The sequence below is a fragment of the Thermobia domestica genome, chromosome 7 (genome assembly GCF_964235325.1).
Source record: "Thermobia domestica chromosome 7, izTheDome1.hap1.1, whole genome shotgun sequence".
Taxonomy (NCBI): domain Eukaryota; kingdom Metazoa; phylum Arthropoda; class Insecta; order Zygentoma; family Lepismatidae; genus Thermobia; species Thermobia domestica.
In genome coordinates, this window is record NC_137460.1 from 285,117,189 (window position 1) to 285,141,067 (window position 23,879).

General features: G+C 31.1%; 1 protein-coding gene across 1 annotated transcript; it reads right to left on the reverse strand.

The window, feature by feature from the left end:
* Nucleotides 1-4,920: 4,920 nt before the first annotated feature.
* Nucleotides 4,921-6,977, reverse strand: LOC145689769 (zinc finger MYM-type protein 1-like). Its single transcript, XM_081763974.1, has 2 exons — nucleotides 5,967-6,977; nucleotides 4,921-5,619 (listed from the first exon to the last, which is right to left on the reverse strand). Exons 1-2 carry the CDS (start codon nucleotides 6,975-6,977, stop codon nucleotides 4,921-4,923), a joined length of 1,710 nt encoding a protein of 569 aa, XP_081620100.1.
* Nucleotides 6,978-23,879: the final 16,902 nt, after the last annotated feature.

Genomic DNA, 23,879 nt, shown 5'->3' on the forward strand with positions numbered 1-23,879 from the left:
GGCATTTATTAAATGTATTTAATTTACTGGTATTTCGTATTCTGAAAATGTACAAGAATGAAGATAAAACAAGAAATTCCCATTTATCGCCAACTTTCAATACTTTTTTCCTTTTTGTGAAACTACAAGGGTGTCCAAACCCTCCCCTTGGCTACGTGCCTATGAACAATATAGCCTACAAAGAGATTGATTATTCGGAATAATGATGAGAATCTTGAAAATATTTTCATTATTTAAGTCACTGGTTTTTAACAATGGCTTAACGCCCCCACAAGTGTTTTCTTTCTAAACGAGGCTTGGAACAAAAAGGGGCGATTGGAGAGCGTTTGAGATTTCATGACATGTTATAGACTGTTTTCTTATTATTAGACGTAAACCATGACTTATTTTACCAATACACACAAACACACACGTATAAATATACAAAAGAATTATATATATAAAACAATTATGTTCTTTATGTTCATTATTCGTCAACTGATTTGACTGTATTTAACACTTTTTCATTATTAAGATGGCAACATCAAATGAAACAACAAACATTTTCACAGATGTTTCTGCGAGCGAAGGCAAGACCGACTGCGATGCTAACTCCATCTCTGGACGGAGAAATAAAACTCGTGCAAATCCTTGGCTGTTAAATAACTCCAACATTTAACTTCAAATTTTCTAATTTTTCATACACCAATAGTGGGTTTAGTTTACCTGAATGGGAGACATGTTATCATACATTTCAATCTTCAACAAGAGAGCAAAAAGTCTTCCCTGTGCTCATCCAACCGAGAAATGTCTTTGGAAGAAATCAGATAAGGAATTTTGCAGGTGTCCACTCAGCCGTGGACTCAACACCTCTCGTTATCTTTCAATCAGAGTTTTCCTAAGTGATTTCTGGGCCCCCTTACAAATAACAGGAAATCACTAACTAGTTCGTTTTTAAAATACTGGTTCCATCTCGCAGGTAATGAGGTATATAAAGGCACAATTATACGTGTTATATTCCTTCTTTAATTTTCTTAATACTGACCATTGGGAATAGTTTATAAAAGTATACAAATGTATTACCGTTCAAGTTAGACTTTTATGTTCTGTTTCTTAGTCCGATTGAAAGTTTAACTGCTGTTTTCAGCACCGACGATATATATATATATATATATATATATATATATATATATATATATATATATATATATCCAAACTATACTATGCATAAATATCAAAAGTCGTATAAAAAGGTTATGTCCATCCGTCTGTCCTTTCAACGTTGATCGGCATTGGAACAAAAACGATAATATATAGCAGTGATCGAAACGATAATACGTATTTATTAGTAGCTCCCGGGGACATTTTCAGTAGATCGCGTTAACGCTCTGGTTGCTAATCTTGATTTTATTTATTTATTTTTCCTGTTTTGACTTGCAATATGGAGAGTATCTCCTATAAGTTCTACAGTTGTCATATGTATATAAATGCAAATTGTAATTACAACTTATTACACCATTTGAAGTACTAAATTATAAGAAACATCGCATGTTAAATTTGTTACATCATTACATCATATTCATACATCGTTATCATTTGCAAATTCCTGAACTGAATAATATTCTTCCTTCACTGAGCTTACGCAACAAAGGTAAGAGGCTTTTTTTTTTCAAAAGAAAAGTCGGTAGTTCTTTTGGTTATAGCTCACAGTAGGATTTAAAAACGGTAGGTCAGAAGCTTCATATCCTTGGCGACCACTGGTATATAGCGACAAGCTTTTTTTTATTTAAAGAATTGATTTAGATTTTCAAGAAAATATGTCATTTTCGCTTTCAACATTCCACTAAAACCAAAAATGGTTGAAGTTTACTAGTACTTCTGGTTTCAATATTGATTTTCATATATTTCATATATATTTCAATATCGACGGTAAGAGATATCGAGAATCGTTTTCCTGTAATCGATTAAGCATACCAGAAATATGTTCCGTCTACTCCGTTAACTCTATTAAAATCTGAAGTGGTTAAAATCAACAATTTCTAATTTCGACGTTGATAGCCATAGAATTTGCATTTATATACATATGACAACTGTAGAACTTATAAGAGATACTCTCCATATTGCAAGTCAAAACAGGAAAAATAAATAAATAAATAAATAAATAAATAAAATCAAGATTAGCAACCAGAGCGTTAACGCGATCTACTGAAAATGTCCCCGGGAGCTACTAATAAATACGTATTATCGTTTCGATCACTGCTATATATTATCGTTTTTGTTCCAATGCCGATCAACGTTGAAAGGACAGACGGACGGACATTACCTTTTTATACGACTTTTGATATTTATGCATAGTATAGTTTGGATATATATATATATATATATATATATATATATATATATATATATATATATATATATAACGTCAGTGCTGAAAACAGAAGTTAAACTTTCAATCGGAGTAAGAAACAGAACAAAAAATCTAACTTGAACGGTAATACATTTGTATACTTGTATAAACTATTCCCAATGGTCAGCTTACAAAAAAATATATACAGTAATTGAATAGCAAAGCGAGAATTAACAGAAAACTTCTAATGAAAGGATGATAAATAGGACCACCTAAAATTATCGGCAACCTACGTCGAATCCTATGGATAAATTAACTAACAAATTGAATTTAAAATCAAATCCCAACGAATCCAACAAACCCGAAGAAAAAACAGGTACTCACCAAAGAAATTCACAGCTGGGCTAAAATAACAGCAACCCCTGCTTCACTCATCCAACCTTGGCTCGAAAGGAATCAACCCAAGTTCCAACCAAAAGTAAATTTCCAGACTAATTCTTCAAAGGTAAGTAAATTTGATCCAATTCCTATAATCCTCGGAATACTCCAGGTTCAGTAGAAAAACGAACGAAAGCGTATATAACTTAAAAATAATACGCTTAACCCGGCCTTTAACAACGAAAATTCAGTACTCCATTTCTTTTTTCTTCAATTAGATCTTGACGGTCTCACTCGTTGCTTCCTAGGACACGAAAGTAGAGAAAAAAAGAACAAAATATTTTTGTTAAACACAGGTTTCGAATACAATACAATAAACCATACATTTTTTATTCTTTTCATTTCTTGCTAATTTCTTTCTTTTTAATAATGTCTTTTTTGTTTTTTTTAACACTCTTAATAACCTTTCTTTTTATTAGTTTCTTTTCCAATTTTAGTTGATCTTCACAATCCACTAGTCCTCTGGCAATCAACAGTATACACTGCTGGAAGCGGATTTCAGTGGCGGTTCGGAAATTGTCACCTTCGCCACAGGTGTAGCCAGATTAGCCGGTATTTGCGTCATACTTAAAATTGTTCCAATATAGGACACCGGGAAAAAACGGGTAGGTCCGACCAACATCTCGGAAGGGAGAGAAATAAAATGAATAGGCCTTATGCAGAGTCGTTCTCACGCGTGATTAGTGCCATACTAAAGAGTTTGTCTACGTTTTCCGCAGTAGTCAGGCATTTACTATGATGCTAATTATATGTCCAAATGACTGCATAAGGCTCAATATGTCTAAATTGACTTAGATTAGGTCGAATGATAGTTTTCGGGGACGCTGAGATGAATAGTGACAATCTCGATGCTGTTGGATTTCAAGTTCAGCCCACACCAAATGAAAAGTAAAATATCTAAATTAACCGATATTATTGTTCAATTCATACAGGGTAGTCCGGAAGTGGGCGTACCCCCCTTTAGTTTCAACAGTATAGTTTTAGTTATGGTAGAACGTCTGTACACAGTTACCATTAGTCTTAAGATTCTTAAGAGTCATAAACAATGGTATGATCACCATCCATGTCGTAACACACCTGAATTCTGCGGCAAGTTCTCGGAGATGTTTTACGGAAATACTCCATAGTCACGAGGTTGAAGGCGTGTTCAAGAGCTACTCGTAATTCCTGTGTTGGGTGATATCGAATGTTTCTTACTTGTGGTTTTATGAAACCCCAGAGAACATAGTCTGTCGTCAGATCGGTTCTTCTTGGAGGCCAGGCAAAGGGAGTTGGTATACAGATGCAAAACCTCTTCCAATCCAGCGGCCAGGAAACGTCTGATACAGGTAACTGCGCACGTGAATCACGAAGTGCGCCGGTGCTCACATGGATAGCAATATTGCCTGCCAATGCCAAGCAATGTTGCCAGACAATGCCAAGCAATGTTAACGAACAAATGTGGGTAAATCCTAAAACTATTAGAAAACACCAATTAGGGATACGCCCGCCTCCGGGCCACGCTGTAGTTTTTATAGTTCCTAAAATGAATAGTGTCAGTCCCGAATTTCAGTAGCGGTTTGTGGTCTGTGAAACCAGCAGTTGCAATATCAAAAGGTACATGTTTACGCGCGACTTCCACTCCACCCCCAACCTTCCTTCTCTTGTGTCTTTGCCTCCAAGCTCTACTGCTATGTTTATTGATTTAAGTACAGGGTGGCCCAAAAGTAGTTACACAGTCCCGTACTGAATTTTATTACATTTCTTATTGTTATCAAACAGGTAGACTTAGTTTCCTTTATTATTTGTTCTTAACGTCTTTTTACTTATAACTTAAGCCCAGAATAGTCGAAGCAAATAAATCCCATAAACTGGAATGTTACACTTGATCAATGCAGGGGTGTATACGTACTTTAGGGCCAACCTGTATATTAACAATTAATGAACTAACTTATCTTTTCTGTTTCCTTCCGAACAAGGTAAACAATCACTGTCATTGCACATTTATACGTTATGCATATACGACACTTTTAAACAAGAGATAAATATAATGTAGCATGTGTTGTAAGGCACGGAAATATAAACAGCATGAAAGCATTACGGAAACATTGAAGAAAAAAAAATAAGAATATATATAAAGCTAAACAAAATTATTTAATTAAATAAATCGTACCTTATTTGAAAAGGAAGTCCATCCTACGTTGTTTTCGAGCTGCAAATTTTTCTATTACTTGTTGGTCAAAATCTGGAATGCTGTTCACCAAGTCTCTCTCAATAGATAACATTGCATGGGCAGATAGTCTCTCTTGTGTCATAGTATTCCGTAGAAAAGTCCTTATTCTCTTTAAGGTAGAGAAGCATCTCTCTGCCTCCGATGAAGTCATTGGAATAACGAGCAAAACCTTCAGAAGTTTGGTTATTTCAGAAAAGTTTCTCTCAATGTTATTGTGCTGGAAAAATTCTAATAAACTAACTGGTCCAGATATAGATGAAAACTCGGCAGTGTTATATATTATGGAAAGTTCAAAATGAAGCTGCTTTGCGTTGACAAATGGATAGAAGTTGCAAACGTTTTGAGCAATTTGTTCTGGAAATTCCTTCCTGTATTCTCCAAACTTTTCATTACAGAATAAAGTGCCCGCCACAAGATGGCCAGTAAAACTAAATCTTTGTTTAACGTTACTAATAATCGCATCACACACTTCCTTCGCTTCCATGTTTAGTTGTGTGTTATCAGTTTTTCTTCTTTTCGATGTCTCCGACGAAACTAAAGGCTCAATATCTATTTCTTCGTTTCTTATTTTTTCAACACTTTCTACAAAAACTGACACATACTTTTGAGCACTTACCACATCAATGTCCTTTCTTTGGAACTGTCCATACAAGATGTCAACATGAGGTAAAATTTTGTGGAACAGAGTTAGCCAAAACACAAAGCTGTGTCTAGTAAGCGTGTCAATGTGCGCTCTTGCCTTCTCGATTGTGCTCGAATTTTTAATATGTTCATTATTTAGAATATGTTTCAAACATTGAATTATTTCTTTTCTGTACAGATAAATTGTATTAACGCCGCGTGATTGGAAATTCCATCTCGTAGGAACAGACCGCGGAAGTCTTTTCTTTACGATATCATCAAGTAATTTTGTACGCTGTGGACTTGTTGAGAAGAAGAAACAAACTCCCTGCAAAGTGTAAAAAAAAATACTCTAACATTTCTTACCACTGAAGCAGCATTGAGCACAATTAGATTCAGCTGGTGGGCATAACAATGAACGTACTCGGCGTTTGGAAACTGTTGTTTAATAATTGCTTGTACTCCTCCAGACGTTCCGTACATTACTGACGCGCCATCGTACGTCTGGGCGATTAATTTCTGTGGGGTCTCCTCTAACCTATGTTTTTCAAGTTCTTTTAACAGGCATGACGCCAAAGTTTTTGCAACGTGTTTAGGAGGTTCGAGGAAAGTCCAAAATCTTTCAATTGGTTTTCCATTCACTAAATGTCGATAAATGACGGCCATTTGAAAAGTATTAGCCACATCACTAGTTTGGTCTGCAATCATAGCTAAAAATTCTGATTCTTTTACTTCTTGTGAGATTTTGTTCTGGCAAACTTCTAACATTATATTTAAAAGTTCATTTTGAATCGTTTTAGATGTTCCCTTAAAGACAGTAGCTTTCTCCAAATGAGTTTTCATGGCTGTGTCAAGTTCTGCACTGAAATCAATGAGGCCACGGAAAACACCTGGGTTTGAAGATCCTTCTGTCTCGTCATGACCCCGCAACGCTAATTCAAATGCACCACAAAAACGTACACAATTAATTATAATATTTAGAATATAAAGATTATGTCTCACTCTTTCGTTATGCAAAGCTATATTTCGCCTATACTCACTGTCTAACTGGTGAGCTATATTGGCAGTACCAATTAAAGCTAACTGTAATACATTTTTCATATGGATATTTGTAGCTTTGTGTCCCTTAATTCGTTCACTCAAATGATTAATATCTTTTATGCCTATTTCAGTCCAAGCACGTTCACCCCCAAAAAGTAAACAAGGAAAACAAAATAAAGCATTTTTTCCCTCACAACCACAAAGCCAGTCTGTGTTGTTATAATACTCGATTTTAAAAGAGCGCTGAAACTGTCTCTTACCTGTTTTGACTGTTTGATTGATTGTTAAAATTGGTGTTGGATGCCCTAACCTTTTTATTTCAACCTTCTCCTCCATCAGCCTACGAGAAAACGGGTCCGGAGAAGACTGCAAACTGAATTCATTTTGAGTTTTCTGTTACTAGCGTTATATTTTAATATTAAAAATATCACTCACAGGCTAAGAACAAAAACACCATCACATTCTTCAAACACACACTTACAATAAAACAGCACAATAGGATTTTCAATTGTAACAATATTATGAGCAAACCCTCGGACACACTGTACATATCACTCCCTCTATTCTATTATTATTATTATTATTATTATTATTATTATTATTATTATTATTATTATTATTATTATTATTATTATTATTATTATTATTATTATTATTGTTCTTTGGTTTGTTCTTCCAAACTGCCTCGACCCACGCCTTCATCGCTGGTGAGTGAAGGAATTCATAACTATTACAGAAGCTGAGTGGCAGTTGCCAAGGTCTCCGCAACTGGATGGAGACCATACAACAGGATAGGAGCGATGCAAGAATAAGTATGCTTTCCAATGTTAAGAAATAGGAACTCTGCCGTATGCTCAATGCTAATGGATCCAGTGGCAACGCTATTTGCCACTGGATGTGTGTTTCTCTCTCTTTCTTTCAGTTTTTTGACATGATTTTTTAAGAGATGCATCAATACTGTGTTGTGCTAAAAAGCAAGGGATTATTTTTACGAAAACATTATTTTAAAATTAAGAAAAAATCTTTGGAGGTAAAAATCATATACAGTTGCACAACCGTGCAACATATAGTACCAGCTGCCACTGCCGAATTTGTTCAGTCGTTTAGCTCTCATACTGTTTCGTTTAATTTAGTGTTATTTATTTGTCTTTAAAAGCAGTGGTCGAAGGGAGAAGGTATGCGATGGTATGCCATATCGCCTCTGGTTCTTCAGTAATTAAAACATACCGTCTCTGGTTTTTCAGTTATCAAGTGACAAATTTTCTGATTTACTAACAGCGTTTAATAACGGGTTAAGTTCGTGATCCATGGATCTACTACATATTAATTTAATTGAAGGTCAGAAATATTTTTCGAGATCATCTAGTATTAGTATTTTCAGCATGGTAGGGAGTTAGTATTTTTATCTAATGCCTACTTTTTTTTAACTATCTTGAGTTACCCTTAGTGTTTTGCAACAAACATCCTGGTTGAATTATGGAACATTTTTGTATCACTCTTAAAAGATTGGTCAGAATTTAAAGAATTTATTGACGAAAACTTTCAGTTTTATTTGCTGATCTGAAATATCATCTACCAATTAAATGGATAACTAGGTTGGGATGTCTGGATCAGCCACAATTGAAATAGAATTAATTAAGAAACTGAAACTACAGTGCATGGCATTTTATCCACTAAATTCTTTTATAATTCCTGAAGCTTGTGTTTATTACATGGAACGTTCAGAGCACAAAGCATCAAGCTATAGAGTTCGTAGAAAATAGGGATATAATTTGTACTGTAAGCTTCAATACTTAGAAATTTTAAGTTTATTCGTTTCGTTTAATGAAATGAATATTTTTACAGTTTTCTTCCCTTTATGTTGGGATAGTTTACGTTGATTTGGAACTTTCAAACTTCATCCTTTTTTCCACTGAAAAGTTTTGCAATTCAACAGGGAGATAATTACGTGGGATAATTAGATTGAATAATTTGGTCCGTGACAACCACTTTATCATTTTTTTTTATCGTAAAGGTCTCATCCACCGGTATTGTAACAAAGGATGTTTGAACGACTGACCGCAGAAATTCAAACTCCGTCAAATGATAATTTCATAGCCATGTTTTATTAAAGCATAAACTCTTTAGTCAGTGGAGAGAATTGCTTGAATCTTAGGTCAGAGTTGATGACGTTGGATTTTGGTGGGTAGTCGATTGGATAGTCAAGGTGGCGGACAGTGTGTTGGACAGTATAAATGGGTCCCATATGTGAGGTAATTTTACAGTTAATACTAAATATAGTAAATGAAAAAGAGTATTTTCTCCAGTCATAATATGGAATATCTAAATTTCTTGACTTTTCACGAGTCTTGGAATGGCATATATAATACGTCTGACACTGAATGTAAGTTTAAATACTTCTTTGAAACTTTCTTACATTACTTCAATATGGCGTTTCCAAAAGTTACTCGTAAAATCCGGACGTCTTCCACTAAATCGTGGTTAACTAAAGGCATTAAAATTTCTAAAAGTAACCTATTTAGATATAATAGATTACTCAAAATACATACATCACTTCCTCACAAGTTTCGAAATTATATTTTTAAGTACAGGAAAATATACAGAAGAGTAATTAAAACAGCTCAGTTACTATCAAATAGCTCCACAATACTTAATTCTACTAATAAAGCTAAAACTATGTGGAAAATATTAAATGGTGGAACAAACAAGAAAAAGAGCGACTTTGAGTATGTTAAAGTTGGGGACGAAATTATTAAAGAACCTAAGCGGATTGCAGATGTCTTCCATGATTATTTTCTAGATAGTGTACCATTACCTGACCCCATACAAGCGACTTATGACGACTCGATGAAATTTCCAATGCATTCACATACGAGTTTTTTAATTCCAGCAACAGTAGAGGAGTTATGGAAAATATTGAGTAGGATGTCTAATTCGGGATCTTCAGGTTTTGATGAAGTTGCAGTGACTGTTATTAAATTTTGTTTTCCTTTCATTGTAAATCATCTCTGTTATTTAGTAAACCTATCTCTTTAGAAAGGATATTTTCCGTCCGTGTTAAAAGTGGCAAAAGTAATTCCTCTCCATAAAAAGGGGAGTATGCATGATGTAAGAAATTATCGCCCAGTCTCCATTCTTTCCACGTTTTCAAAAATTTTTGAATATGTGATAAGTCACGACTCTGCAATTTTTTGAAGTCATGTAACTTACTATCACCATCACAACAAGGCTTCCAAAATAAGAAAAGTATTGAAACAGCCTTGTTTGATTACATGTCCAATATAGCTCTTGAATTAAAAAACAGTAAATATGTTGTTGGCCTATTCATCGACTTATCCAAAGCTTTTGATACAATTGATCATGCTATTCTTTTATGCAAGTTGTATGCTTATGGTATTAGAGGAGTAGCTCACAACTGGTTTCTCTCTTATTTATCCAGTAGGCAACAAGCGGTACAAATATCAAAATTAGCTGCAGATGGTTTTCAAACAACTTGTTCGTTTTTATCGACTGTAATCAGAGGTGTTCCTCAAGGTTCCATTTTGGGTCCTATTCTCTTCCTGATATATAGAAATGACTTGTTAGAATTTATGCATCCAGCAAAATGTATTCTATATGCTGATGACATCAGTATGATAATATCAGGAAAATCAATAGAAGTTGAGAGGAAATCTGACATTTTTACAGACAAATTAGTAAAATGGTTAACAGCGAATAAGTTAATTATAAATCATGATAAGTCGATTCTCTTACATTTTCATTTTCCAGGAAAACCGCGTATATCACTTAGAATAAAAATATCTTCTAACTTACTCCAATATTCTTGCATAACAAAGCTTTTAGGAGTAATCATAAGTGATGATCTTTCATGGTCTGCTCATATCTCCACTTTAAACAAGAAACTAAGTAGCGTGTGTTTTGCCTTATACAAACTTCAAAGTACTGTATCGAGAGAAGCACTTCTTAGCTTTTACTACGCCAAGTTTAATTCATTAATTAACTTCGCCATAATACACTGGGGATCTGCTGAAAATAGTTTAAGCACTTTCCGATTGCAAAAAAAAGAAAAAAAAAGAAAAAAAGCGATTAGAATAAATTTTGGGTTACCCACAAAATCGATATGTAAAAAGGTTTTCAGAGAAGCAAAAATTTTAACACTCCCCAGCTTATACATCTATAAATCTATTCTTTTTACTGTGAAAAACAAGCATCATTTTATCTTTAACAAAAATGTTCATAGCCATAATACAAGACAAGGTAGTGACATATTTGGGATGCATCAAAAATATGCTCATATAAGCAAAACCGTGTACATGAACTGTGTCAGATTGTATAATAAACTTCCTATGTATTTGTATGACCAATGCTTCCATTCTTGGTAAGACTTTATATAATCCACTCACTGAAAAGTGCTATTATACAATTAAAGAATATTTAAATGACTCATTAACTGAAGAGTTGGTAACAGATACCCGTGAGTACCCGTGAGTACATGCCTGGTGTGGTACAAACAGTTACCTAATTAGATGTAAATTGTCATGTTTTTATACTTAATATATTCTATTATGGGGTTTTGTATTTTAGAAAGATGCATGATGTATACCTCTGGTACTTGACAATATTGTATGTTTTTTTCTTTCTTTCTCACAACTGTAATGCTTACATGAGAATTTCTCATGCTTTGTAAGCTAATGAAACAGGCAAATAAATGAAATCAAATGAAATGAAATTGGGTCATGGTGGGTGCTGGGTCATAGTAGGTGATGGTGATCAGAGTGGGTCACGGTTGGTGGGGTCAGTGGGTCACGGTGGGTCGTGGATTACAAAGAGTGGTTGCTCAGTGAGTCGTGGGCCAATGTTTCATTGATCTACGCATCTCTAAGTCTGATTTGTATTTACGTCTTTTGTCACTAACGATGATATCTAACACGAGACTTTAAAGTTAAAGTGAAGTCTGAATCACTATAATGCTTTACGTGCTGGAATCGAACTGGGACCTTGCGTACCAAGGCCACATATCTTATTTTATATACCAACGAGGATCTCATTTATCTTTCGTGAAACAGTTGCAGTGATTTTTCTTGATATCCGATTCCAAAAACCTTAAAGGAATTGCAAGATTCTGAGATATTTTTCCACTCATAGACCATGCATTTAATTTAAAAGAGACGAATTTCCTTTTCTATTTTCCTCTTGATTTAATTGTATTTCGAAACTTTAACCTTCATTTCATTTTATATAGAAGTAATTAATACTCAATGACTAGCTTCAAAATGCCTGTCCTTAATTTTTCAGCTATCTTTTTCGCATTATTGATTCATAGAATTTACTTAATTCACATAGCATAAATTCTAAGTTTTTGTGCCTTCCAACCTCTCGCCTTACACTTTTCTAATCTCGTCCCATACCACCTCTTCTTTCTTCTCGAAACCGCAATTCTAGCTACAGTCTTCGCCTTTATTCATAGTAGAGGTCTTAATTAAAAGGATAAGATATATTTTTAATCCCCATCATATTAATATGTTTACTTAAACAACATTCATAATGATTAAGTTAATAATTATATTTATTGAGAATTAGCCTTCGGCTAGCTGGGGCCTTCACCCCCAGACAGGCCCGTATCGAAGGGGTGTCTTGGAGCCCGGACTCCCCTACATTTTTGCTGCCCCCCTAAAATTTTCACGGTAGACTTGTAATTGAACTATAATATGGTGATAAACTGTAATAAAGTTGTATCGGCCCCCTAACTTCTACCGCCCCCCAACAATTTTGTGCTGGCTACCGGACTGTCCCCAGATCCCCGCATTTGCTCGGCGTATGGCCTAGTGATGGGTAAATTCCCGGGATGATATTTTTCGGGAAAATTATCGGAAAAATTCGGGAAGATTCCCAAAATGGGAATGTTCTTGGAATTTATTACTACATTATAATTTCAAAGTTGAATTCGTTTTTATATAACAGTATATTATTAGTGTTGTCCCCAGAGGAGCCTTTGAAATGTATATTCTGAACGATGTTATGCTATTTTATTAATATTTTATTACATTTATATAGTACTCATATATGGATATTTATTTACAATATGTTCTATGAAGGTAATTTTGTTTCAAAAATGGTATAGTAAGTTCACATACTTTTAACCCACTAAAAGGTTTAAATTTATATGTAAGTAGATTTTCTATACTTGACTCTATTAATGATATTATAAACATATTAAATTTTTAACTGTTATAAACAAATTAGGTTGGGTAACTGCCAGAAGACACATGTCCCACCATTTTGTCAACATTTACGTTTAGCTTTGGGGCTCTAGATTTTGCACCGACTTTTTTGCGATATTCTTTTCCGATGCGGTTGTATGGTTTCATACGTTAAATTACGTCACCAACATTAAATTCAGACAGCGAGCGTAAGAAAGTGAAGGCGGGTTAGAGCCCCACAGGGCACGTTACCAACAATTCACGTTCTTTTCTCACATAAATGGTTTGTACAAATTCCATACTGCCCTAAAAATAATTGTGTTCGATATTTTCTTCACTACTTGAACACCACTCTCGACTCATTTCTTCCGTAAATCATCCTACTTTTTGCTAGTTTCCTCCTCCCCAATACTAAACAGTAGGGGTGGGGTGGGGATTCTGCGCCACTTCATCATTTCCAATAACAATCTAGCACACCATCAATAATAATAGCGCACCCCTAATAACAATAGCGCATCCCCCTACCTCCAAATAACTTCTAAACTACCCCTAATAATTTCTACCGCACTCCCTACTTCCCAAATAGATTCTATCACATCTCAAATAACTTCTATCTTACTCATAATAACTTCTAATGCATTCTATCACTAAATCTAGTTACAAAAGCAAAAAAAATCACTAAATCTAGTTATAAAAATCACTAAATTTAGTAAAATAAAATTATAAAACACTTTTATGATTTTACCATAAAAGTTAACTAAATTCTACATAATTACATAATACTTACAAATTAGTATATTAATAGTTACAAGTTCGGATACTGATAATGGAATCTTCTGCTAACCTCGTTCTCTATAGGAAACAATGACTTCTTAAACTCTGTCCACTGATCATAATTCAAACTGAATAGACAGCCGTTAATATCAAAAACAACTTGAACTTCGGTTTGCACATTTTTCACAATTACATTGAAGTTATTAGTAAGTATAAATTTCTTTTGAGGATCCATTCTATTCACTCCATTTTTTACTTCTGACAACATATTTTTGATCATTTTTATTATTTTTTGGATTCACATACAGAACTCAACAGTTGGATAGTTATCTTTTAAACCAGTGTATTTGACTTTTATTCCATCTTTAACGATCTCATCAATCATTTTATCTGTTAAGTGTTTTGTAAATCTAGGTGGAAGAAATACCTTAAACTCTTCACATTCAACTAAAATGCTCTTTCCAAACTTAGTTTTAATCTTTTCCATTTTCACAATCTTATATTCTGTATTTAATTCTAATTCTCTTAATCCAATAACCTGTTTTTGTTCAAGACTTCCAAGTTTATTTAAAAGTTCAATATGACTCGCCATCGTATTTATTATATTAAAACTTTTTAAAAATCAGTTTCTAATAGCCTCGAATTTCGTTAAGTATGTCATTGATTCTGTTAACAATATCTCTTACATTTTCATCTGTTAATTCGCCATTCATGAGCTTAATTACATTAAGCTCATCTTTAAACATCCCAATTCGATTCACCATATTTTTATAATATTCTTTCTTTGAAGCTATATTAAACCGTGTAGATAAACCAGTTATAACAGCAGAAGCCGAAGCAAATGCAGTTGTAATAATTCAATATACTGTAACAGGAATAAATACATTGATGAACCCTGTAGAAGCTGATAATAGAATTGATAACGTAATAAGAGTAATATAAACACATTTTATTCTCTTGAACTTCCTTTTGTTTTTCATTAATAACTTCTCAAGATTTAATATAGTATCTTCAATTAACACAATTAAATTCTCACGTGGAATGTTATCTGGAATAGTCATTTTATTAAATAAGTTTTTATGATAATATCATAAAAACACTTACAAACTAAACAAATCTAATAAACATATAATTGATTTATATCTTCTCAATTATTTTTTCTTTCTCAACATCATACTCTAAATTTTTCTTACCAATCATAACAACATAGCAAATTGTTTTATCTGGTACATCACTTTCAAAATTAACAGTCAGTTTCAAACTAGTTCTATCACTTACAGTTACTGATTTATGCTTGCTTGTGTTAATTACGAACATCGGCCTATTTTCTAAAAATTCCTTAGGATAATAAAACATCTCAGTATTTCCAATTGTAGCTCGCTTATATACCGTATACATTTCATAAACTTTCAAATACTTATGTTTTGCAAAATCTAAGTTTAAAGATCCTAATGGGAAAGATTCATTTCTAGAATTACGAAAATGGATATTCTGAACTTTACAATGATCAAAATAGCTTGAATCTCTTTCTTGATTATCATTTCTATCAGTTTGGAAAAAGGCAATCACAAAATTAGGCATATCAAATTCACTTGAGTTAAATTGTGTGGTTAAATCGAATTCTAAATATTTCCCACTAAGTGATTTCTGCAAACATTGATACGTATTGAATGAAATAGGAATCTTACCTTCTTTTAACATATTAGGTCTTAACAAGGTGGCATAGTTAGGTTCATAATTAACAATAGGCATTCTTAACTCCATATTTGTAATCTTAATTTTACCTGGATGTGGTTGATCATTCTCATATGTTCCATCCTGCTTTTTTGTTTTCCAAATAGCAAATGCATTATCATCAGAACCACTTCTTTTAAATGTATATTTCAAACCTCCTTTCCACATAATATCTTTAAAATCTGAACAAAATCCTGGTAAAAGTCTTAGCAAAAACACTATTTCTTCATCTGTTCTTGCCCACGTAATTCCTTCCCATCCACATTCATCATAGTGATTTGCCTCTGGTTTTGAAATCGTACATGTGTTTACAGCTGTTGAAGTTAAACCAGGATAATCTATAATATCTAATATCTGACCATGCTTACTAATTTGAATTTGAGAAAACAAATGTGGGAAGAAATTATTAATAAGTCTAATATTTTGACCAGTAGTATATTCTCCATCACCATCTCTACCTCTAATTTCAAAAGTTACATACATATCAGCATAATAAGGATGTATGAATCCATCACCCACGTCAATATCAAATTCAATAGAACTGTTTGGCTTATTTAAATTCTCAACTGTTTTTTGATTAGGTTTAAAGGATTGTAATTCATATGATTATATCTTATCCATTTTTATTATAAAAATATTTATAATCGTTTTATGAATTAAGCCCATAAAATAAACCCATAAAAACTTAAATATAACTTCTCCAAATATCCTTATTCCTATTCACCTGACTAATAATTTCTGAAAAACTATACCCATCTGTAAACATTTTTAACACTGTAATGCATAAATGACCACAAATTACCTCGTTAAAATGTTGTATACGGCTGCTATTGTACTTTATATTATGACCAAGATATTTTACGAGTGTTTTTGGTGGATTACCTCCAAATGAATCAAACACACACTTTCTATTTCCTTTTTTCCAATAACAAATCCAATGCGTTCCTATATTTTTAGACGTATCAAAATTAACAATACCACACTCATTCTTCCTTCGTTGTTTAGGCAATTCATCACTCATAAATACACCTCTAAAGTTTCTTATCTTAAGTTTTTTAACAAGTTGTATTAGATCTAAATTACTTAAAGGTTTAATTTCTTCTTTTACTTTACTGTTTTGGAGTTTACGTTTTTTGAAAGCTTACCACCTTGTTTTTCTTCCATTGCTAAGTTATGTCGCTTTTGTTCTTCTAATTCCATTTTATTCTTTTTTGCATCATCTACAGTCTTAGCAATAGCAGCCGCACCTCCAGCAACAGAACCTAGAGCACCTATTAAAGCTAAAATCGTTGGAATAGTAAATATAAAACCACCATAATGAACTTTATTATCATTTGCCTTCATTTCTTTGTTTATTTTCTTAAGTTGTGGTATAGAAAGAGATAGAGACATACATTGTCCTTTACTTAGTTTTGCCTAATTTTGTTTGAGTTGTTTGTTAGTTAAAATGTGATCTATATTTAATTGTTTAAGTTCCTGATTAGGAATCGTAAATGTAAAACCTTTTAACTGCATATTTATTATATAAATTAAAAGCTTTTTATGAAAAAATTACATAAAAAGTACATATATAAACCTAAATCTAAAAAATACTTATAAACCTAATCTTACTTTCATTACTTATAAACCTAAACCAAATCTTACTTTTGTATTCATCATTAAAGCAGTTCCAAGAGCAGGTAGTTTTTCAGTTATTAAATTAGCATCTTTATCAAAAACTCTTTCCCAAGCTTTATTTTCTAATTTCTTATCTGCAATATGTCTTGATTCTGTATCTTTATTATCCCTATAGTATATATCATGTTCTTTACAAGCCTCATCTAATTTGTTAATACCTTCATCACCTCTTTCTAATCTTTCTTCTAACTTAGTCCCAGGCCCGCAAAATCTAAATCCTGGAATATGCAACTCAAATGGAAGTTTATTAATCAAATCATTTACTAATCCTTTTCCATACTTTTTACTATTCCAAAATTTTGGTGGCAGCGTATTCAATATCTTTATCAAATAACCTATACCTTATGGATCATTAGGTATAAATTGTGCAAGTTTAGAATTAATCATATCCATAATACCTACTTTCTCATTATAAAAGTTATCATTTCTAGATTTTTCTTCCCCATCAATAACAATCAAGCGCTCAATCAGTTTTCTCACATCATCCATCCATATGTATTCTTTTGATAATTCGTTATATACCTTTATTCCTTCTCCAGATTTTGGTGTATTTTTTGAAGGTGTTGTTGGTTTTATATATTCATCCCAAATAGGTTTGATAATCTCTTTATATTTTCTACCTTTACTAGATTTTTGTTTTCTTGTACTTGGATCATTATTATGAAATGCAACACTAGAATCAATTACTATTTGTTTATATTTTTCTAGATCATCACCATTATAATTTGTTGGATTATGTTTTGTCAATAATTCCCATAAACCTTCTGTTCCTGTATAATGTCGATTATTAATAACTAAATCATCACCATGAATTTTAACTTCCGGATTTCCTATCATATGTATAATTTTCCCATCTTCATCATATGGCTGTATTCCAAAACTTTTATCATCTCTAGTTGCATAATATCTTGAGGCAATATTACCAAAATGAGTTGTTGCTAAAGATTCTATTCCTTCTACTTTATATTTAATTTGTTTTTTCATGTGTTTTATTTCTTCTGTTATAGGCGTATCACTTTCATTTATAGAACTATCATACATAGGCGGTGTTTCTAATAAGCTTGAATCCACTCTAGCACTTTTATGTACAACTGGAACTAACTCTTGAATTAGATTTTTATTTTCTTCTGCTACTTTTGATATATCTTGCCCTAAATCTTTAATTGCATCAATAACAGGCTGATCTTGTTCTTTAAATTTTTCATACTTACTTCGATTACTTTGTTTAATTTCCTTAAATCTTTTAATAAGTTCTTCTTTTAACTTAATATACTTCTTAGCTTTATTAACATCCATTTATTATATAAAGAAAAAAATAAAAAAACATAACATAACATAACATAACATAACATAACATAATATATACGTTCACCTGCATTCATATACGTTTAGTTTACACTTTTAGAAATTCTTTAATTTTATTTCTATATTTACCATTATTCACCTTTCTAGTCATATCTATTGTTAAGAAACCATGTTCTTCACTCCAACACTTGCTACATAATGATTGTAATTTTTCAAACGACATATCAGATGCAACAAATTCATCATATATATGTTTTAAATTTACATTGTCCTGTCTAAATATACAAAGAAAGTTTAAGTTGTCCCTAATTAATTGTTTTGGCACTTTAGAATATGTTTGTCCAAGATAGAAACAGTTCAAACCCTTATGACGACCTCGAGTAAAATATTCTCTAACGCGGTTTTGTTCTTCTAATATGAAATCATCAAATACTACCACAGAATAGTCCTCACATTCATCTAATGGAATAATCTCTTCATTGTTTCCTTTTATTATTGCTATTGTGTCTTTAATATTACGTTCTATATCTCGAAAAAGTTGTATTAAGTGTTGGTATTTAGGTTGATTTAAACTTTTAGAATATATATAAACATTTGCATATTTTAACCATTTAGGTGCCAACAAAAAATTATCAATCATTAACGTTGTTTTACCACATCCACTAGGTCCAACTATTAAACATCTTATATCATCAGGTAACAACTCTCCATTCCTCTTACTCTTCGCCGTTTCTTCTGTTAACCTTACTTTAATATCCCAATTATCCATTTTAATTATTTATTATATAATAAATGAAAGTATTTAATTTAAATGGTTATTCATCTGTATTAAACATGTCTTTGCACTACCCATTTGAAAACGATTTAGAAGTAGCTGTTGCAGGATTTTATACAACATACTTAACACCAAACATTACAGAAAAGAACAATAAATTAACGTTTTGCACTGAAGAACCTGAAGTTACAAGACAAGCCATAGTTCAACCTGGTCAATATAGTTTAAAAGAATTAGAAGAATATATTAAATCAAACCTTCCATTCTACACTGATGAATTCAAAGATACTTTTGAAATTACAGAAGACAGGAAAAGAAATAGCGTTAAAATATTTAGTGAGGTTTGTGATATAACCTTAGATACCATTAACACTGTATTAGGTTTTAGTGATAAAAACTTGGCTAATAACATAGAACATATTGGAGATAAACCACCAAGGTTTCATCCATTTGATACTATAAATATTCATTGTGATTTAGCAGAAGGTATGATTTTAAAACACAATGGTACAACACACAACGAAACAGACTTAATTGCAACATTTAGAACAAATGCAGAGTTTAGAGAACCAATTATATATGAACCTAATGAAAAGATATTTTTCCCAATACATCACAATAAATTTAATAATTTGAAAGTTTCAATTAAAGATGAAAATGGTGATTTGATTGATTTTGGTGGAGCTCGTATAACTGTTTTACTTGCTGTTAAATAATTTGAATTGTTATATAATAAATATGGATATATTTGGTAATACTAAAACGAGGACTACAAACCTCAATCTTGTAAGTGAAGTTTTTACATCAAATATAACATGGGTTGATTTCAAAAACAAAAGACTTGTTAATATAAGTGATGCAATTGACCAACAAGATGTAGTAACTTTACAACAGCTAGATTCAATAAATAGTAATGTTAATAGTCAATTGGAAGGTGATAGAAACAAATTTGAAGATGTATTAAAAACATTACAAAACACATATATAAAGAAAGATGATTTTCAAAAGATTAGGATGGATACTACTAAATTGATTATGCAGAAAGAAACTATACCCCTAATATGTCGATTGAGAGTTAAAAATGCTAAGGAACCAATCTTTAGAATATTTAATCTCTCTAATGGTTACAAATTTCTATATAATGGGAAAATAATGCACATGGAATTAAGTTTGGATAAATACTTTCTAGAGATATATTTTTAGGTGATACTTTGATTGAAAATTTACCTGTAAACATTAAAAAGGGTGATATAATTATGTTTCAAGCAAATAAGAATTCAGCTATGGAAGAAGGGCAACCATTGCAACTTATTATGTATATAGAAACGAGAACTTTCATAAAACCATTTGCTATATTCAATCTATATAACAACATTCTAATTCAATCCATATATATATAACATTTTAATTCAATCTATATAACAACATTCTAAATTGAATTATACTGATGAATTATAAATTGTTATATAGATTGAATTATTGTTTGAATTATAGACTAAGTTATAGAATGTTTTATTGATTAAATTATATAGATGAACAGTGTTTGAATTGTAGAAGTTATTATATAGATTGATTATAGATTGAATTATAGATTGAAGTTCATGATCAATTATAGTATTAATCAACAAATACCAACAACAGCATTAATTATAGTATTAATCAACAACAGCATTAATTATAGTATTAAACATCAAATATCGACACCCGTTAATTATAGTATTAATCATCAAATATCGACAACAGCATCAAACAAACATATGCTTGAATTATAGTTTGAATTATAGTTTGAATTAGGCCGATCTTTAGAATTATGTTGTTAGTTGATATAGTGTTTGAATTATAGATTGAGGTTAATAATTTTCCATATAATAAATAGTATGATGTATTGTGTTAAGTGTAAGAAATCAACAGATACAAAAATAGATAACATAAGAATAGAACAAACAAAGAATGGAAGATATATTAAGAAAGGTATATGTGTTGTATGTGATGTTAATAAATCTCAATTCATTAAAAAACCCGATTGACTATATGAAGGTGAAGGTATTAGAGAAGACATTATAGAAGAAATTCATAAACCATCTAGAAAGAATTATGCTAGGTTAAGTGTTATTGTTAAAGGTATAGATGATTTATGGCAAGCTGATCTTGTGGAAATGGATAGTGGTGTGTTAAAAGGTGTTTCAAAATTAAATAAAGGTTATAAGTATTTACTAATAATTATAGATGTGTTTTCAAAATATGCGTTTACTGTTCCTGTTAAAGATAAGAGTGGTAAGAATGTTACAGAAGCATTTGAATCAGTGTTAAAAATTAGAAAACCTAATAATTTACAAACTGATCAAGGTAAAGAGTTTTATAATAAAGAATTTGAAGATTTGATGGGAAAAAACAATATCAATCATTACTCAACATATAGTGGTAAAAAACCTTCTGTTGTTGAAAGATTTAACAAAACACTTAAACAAAATATGTGGAAAAAATTTACTGTTCAAGGTAATTATAAGTGGTTAAAAATATTGCAAGGTTTGGTTGATGAATATAATAACAAAGTACATAGAACAATTGGTGTGAAACCTGTAGAAGTGAATAAGAAAACTGAGCATGCGATATTGAAAAAAGTGTATAAGAAAGAATATAAGTCTGTTAAGTTAAAGTATAAGATTGGTGATTAGAAGTAAAATTAAAGGTTTGTTTGAAAAAGGTTATACACCAAATTGGTCAGCAGAAGTGTTTGTTATTAATGAGGTTATACCATCTAATCCACCAACATATAAAATTAAAGATTTAAACAATGAAGAAGTTAAAGGAAGATTTTATGAACCAGAATTATTGAAAACTAAATATAAGGATGAGTATTTGGTTGAAAAAATATTGAGAAAGAAAGGTAATAAAGTATTTGTTAAATGGTTAGGGTTTGATAATTCACATAATAGTTGGATAGATAAAGAAAATGTTGTAGTGTAATTTAATGTGTTTAACTTTTATGAATATTTTCATACAAGGTAATAAAGTGTTTGTTAAATAATTAGGGTTTATTAAATGGTTAGGGTTTAATAATTTACATAATAATTAAATAATTAGGGTTTATTAAATGGTTAGGGTTTAATAATTTACATAATAATTAAATAAATAATTTGCATAATAATTAGATAATTAGAGTTTATTAAATGGTTAGGGTTTAATACTTTGCATAATATAATATTATAAATGTTGTAGTGTAATTTAATGTGTTTAACTTTTATAAATATTTTCATAAAAGGTAATAAAGTGTTTATTAAATGGTTAGGGTTTAATAATTTGCATAATAATTAAATAAATAATTTGCATAATAATTAAATAAATAATTTGCATTAATAATTAAATAAATAATTTGCATAATAATTAAATAATTGGAGCTTATTAAATGGTTAGGGTTTAATAATTTACATAATAATTAAATAAATAAAAATAATATAATATTATAAATGTTGTAATGTAATTTAATTTGTTTAAACATGAAAAATATTATGAAAATGAATTAAAAAATCTGGTGAATATAAAAAATGATAGTGTTTTTTCATATAAGGTGTGTTATTATATGGAAAAACACTGTATCATTTTTTATGTCGACATTAACAGCTGTATTAGAAAAATAAGTATGCTAATGTTGGTATAAAAATATTATGAAAATGAATTAAAAAATTTAGTGAATATAAAATTACGATACAGTGTTTTTCCATATAAAATGAGTATGAATAATGTTAATTTTACTGGTGAGGAGATGAAGGAGATGTCAATTACAAAACTAAAACAAATATGTAAAGTCAAGAAAATCCGTGGCTATAGTTATTTAAATAAAAGTGAATTAATCAAAAAATCGAACAATACCAAAATGAACCAGATGAATTGAAAGTTATATACACAATGAAAGTTGATGAACAAAAAAACCATTGTAAAAGGAAGGGGATAAAAGGTTATTCTAAATTAAGAAAGGCTGAACTTATTGACCGTATTATAAAATATGAAGATGAACAAAACAGATCACAAATTAGAAACATATTTCCATTTAAACAAGATGTTTTTGAAGAATCCAAACCACAACGAATACCAATTAAAGTACAAACAAAGAAAACAGCAATACAGAAACGATTACAAACTATCACAATCGAAAACATAGGAGGATATAAGGATCCGGTGAAGTTTTTAAATATAAGTGGGAAAGTAGTTATTAATAAAATCAAGGAAGAATTAAAGCACCATCCATTAAAAGTCAACCTTGTATTCATTTGTGATTATATTAAAGATAAAGAAGTACAAGAACGCAATTTTAAAACTATGAATGAAAGAATATTACAATCAACTGACTTAGATGAATATATAACCAATGCTAAACAAAAACTATGTAGAGAGATGGAGGAATTTCAAGGAAGAAGTTCAGGTTGGTCATTACATCAAATTAAATATTTAGAAATCAGATTAAATAAATATGTACCATTACGAGCTTCTTCCTATATTGACCTTCCTAAACCAATTAAAGATAAAAAAGCAGTGATTAATGTTCAAAATAAAGATAATAAATGTTTCTTATATTCTATTGCATGTTATTTAAAACCTATAGATCATCAATCACATCCTCAACGGCCTTCAAACTATACAGAAAATGTGGATGAATTACAAGAGAAATATTGTAAGGGTATTGAATTTCCTGCACAATTAAAAGATAAAGTAAAGTTTGAAAAAAGAAGTAACATATCCATTAACGTGTATACCTATGATGATGAATATAATATA

Bases quoted from the DNA above. Each gene is read 5' to 3' on its own strand.
- LOC145689769 (XM_081763974.1), bottom strand. From the start codon at position 6,977: ATGGAGGAGAAGGTTGAAATAAAAAGGTTAGGGCATCCAACACCAATT. The intron at 5,620-5,966 runs GTAAGAAATGTT...TTGTATGGACAG, and splicing joins TGCTCAATGCTGCTTCAGTG to TTCCAAAGAAAGGACATTGA.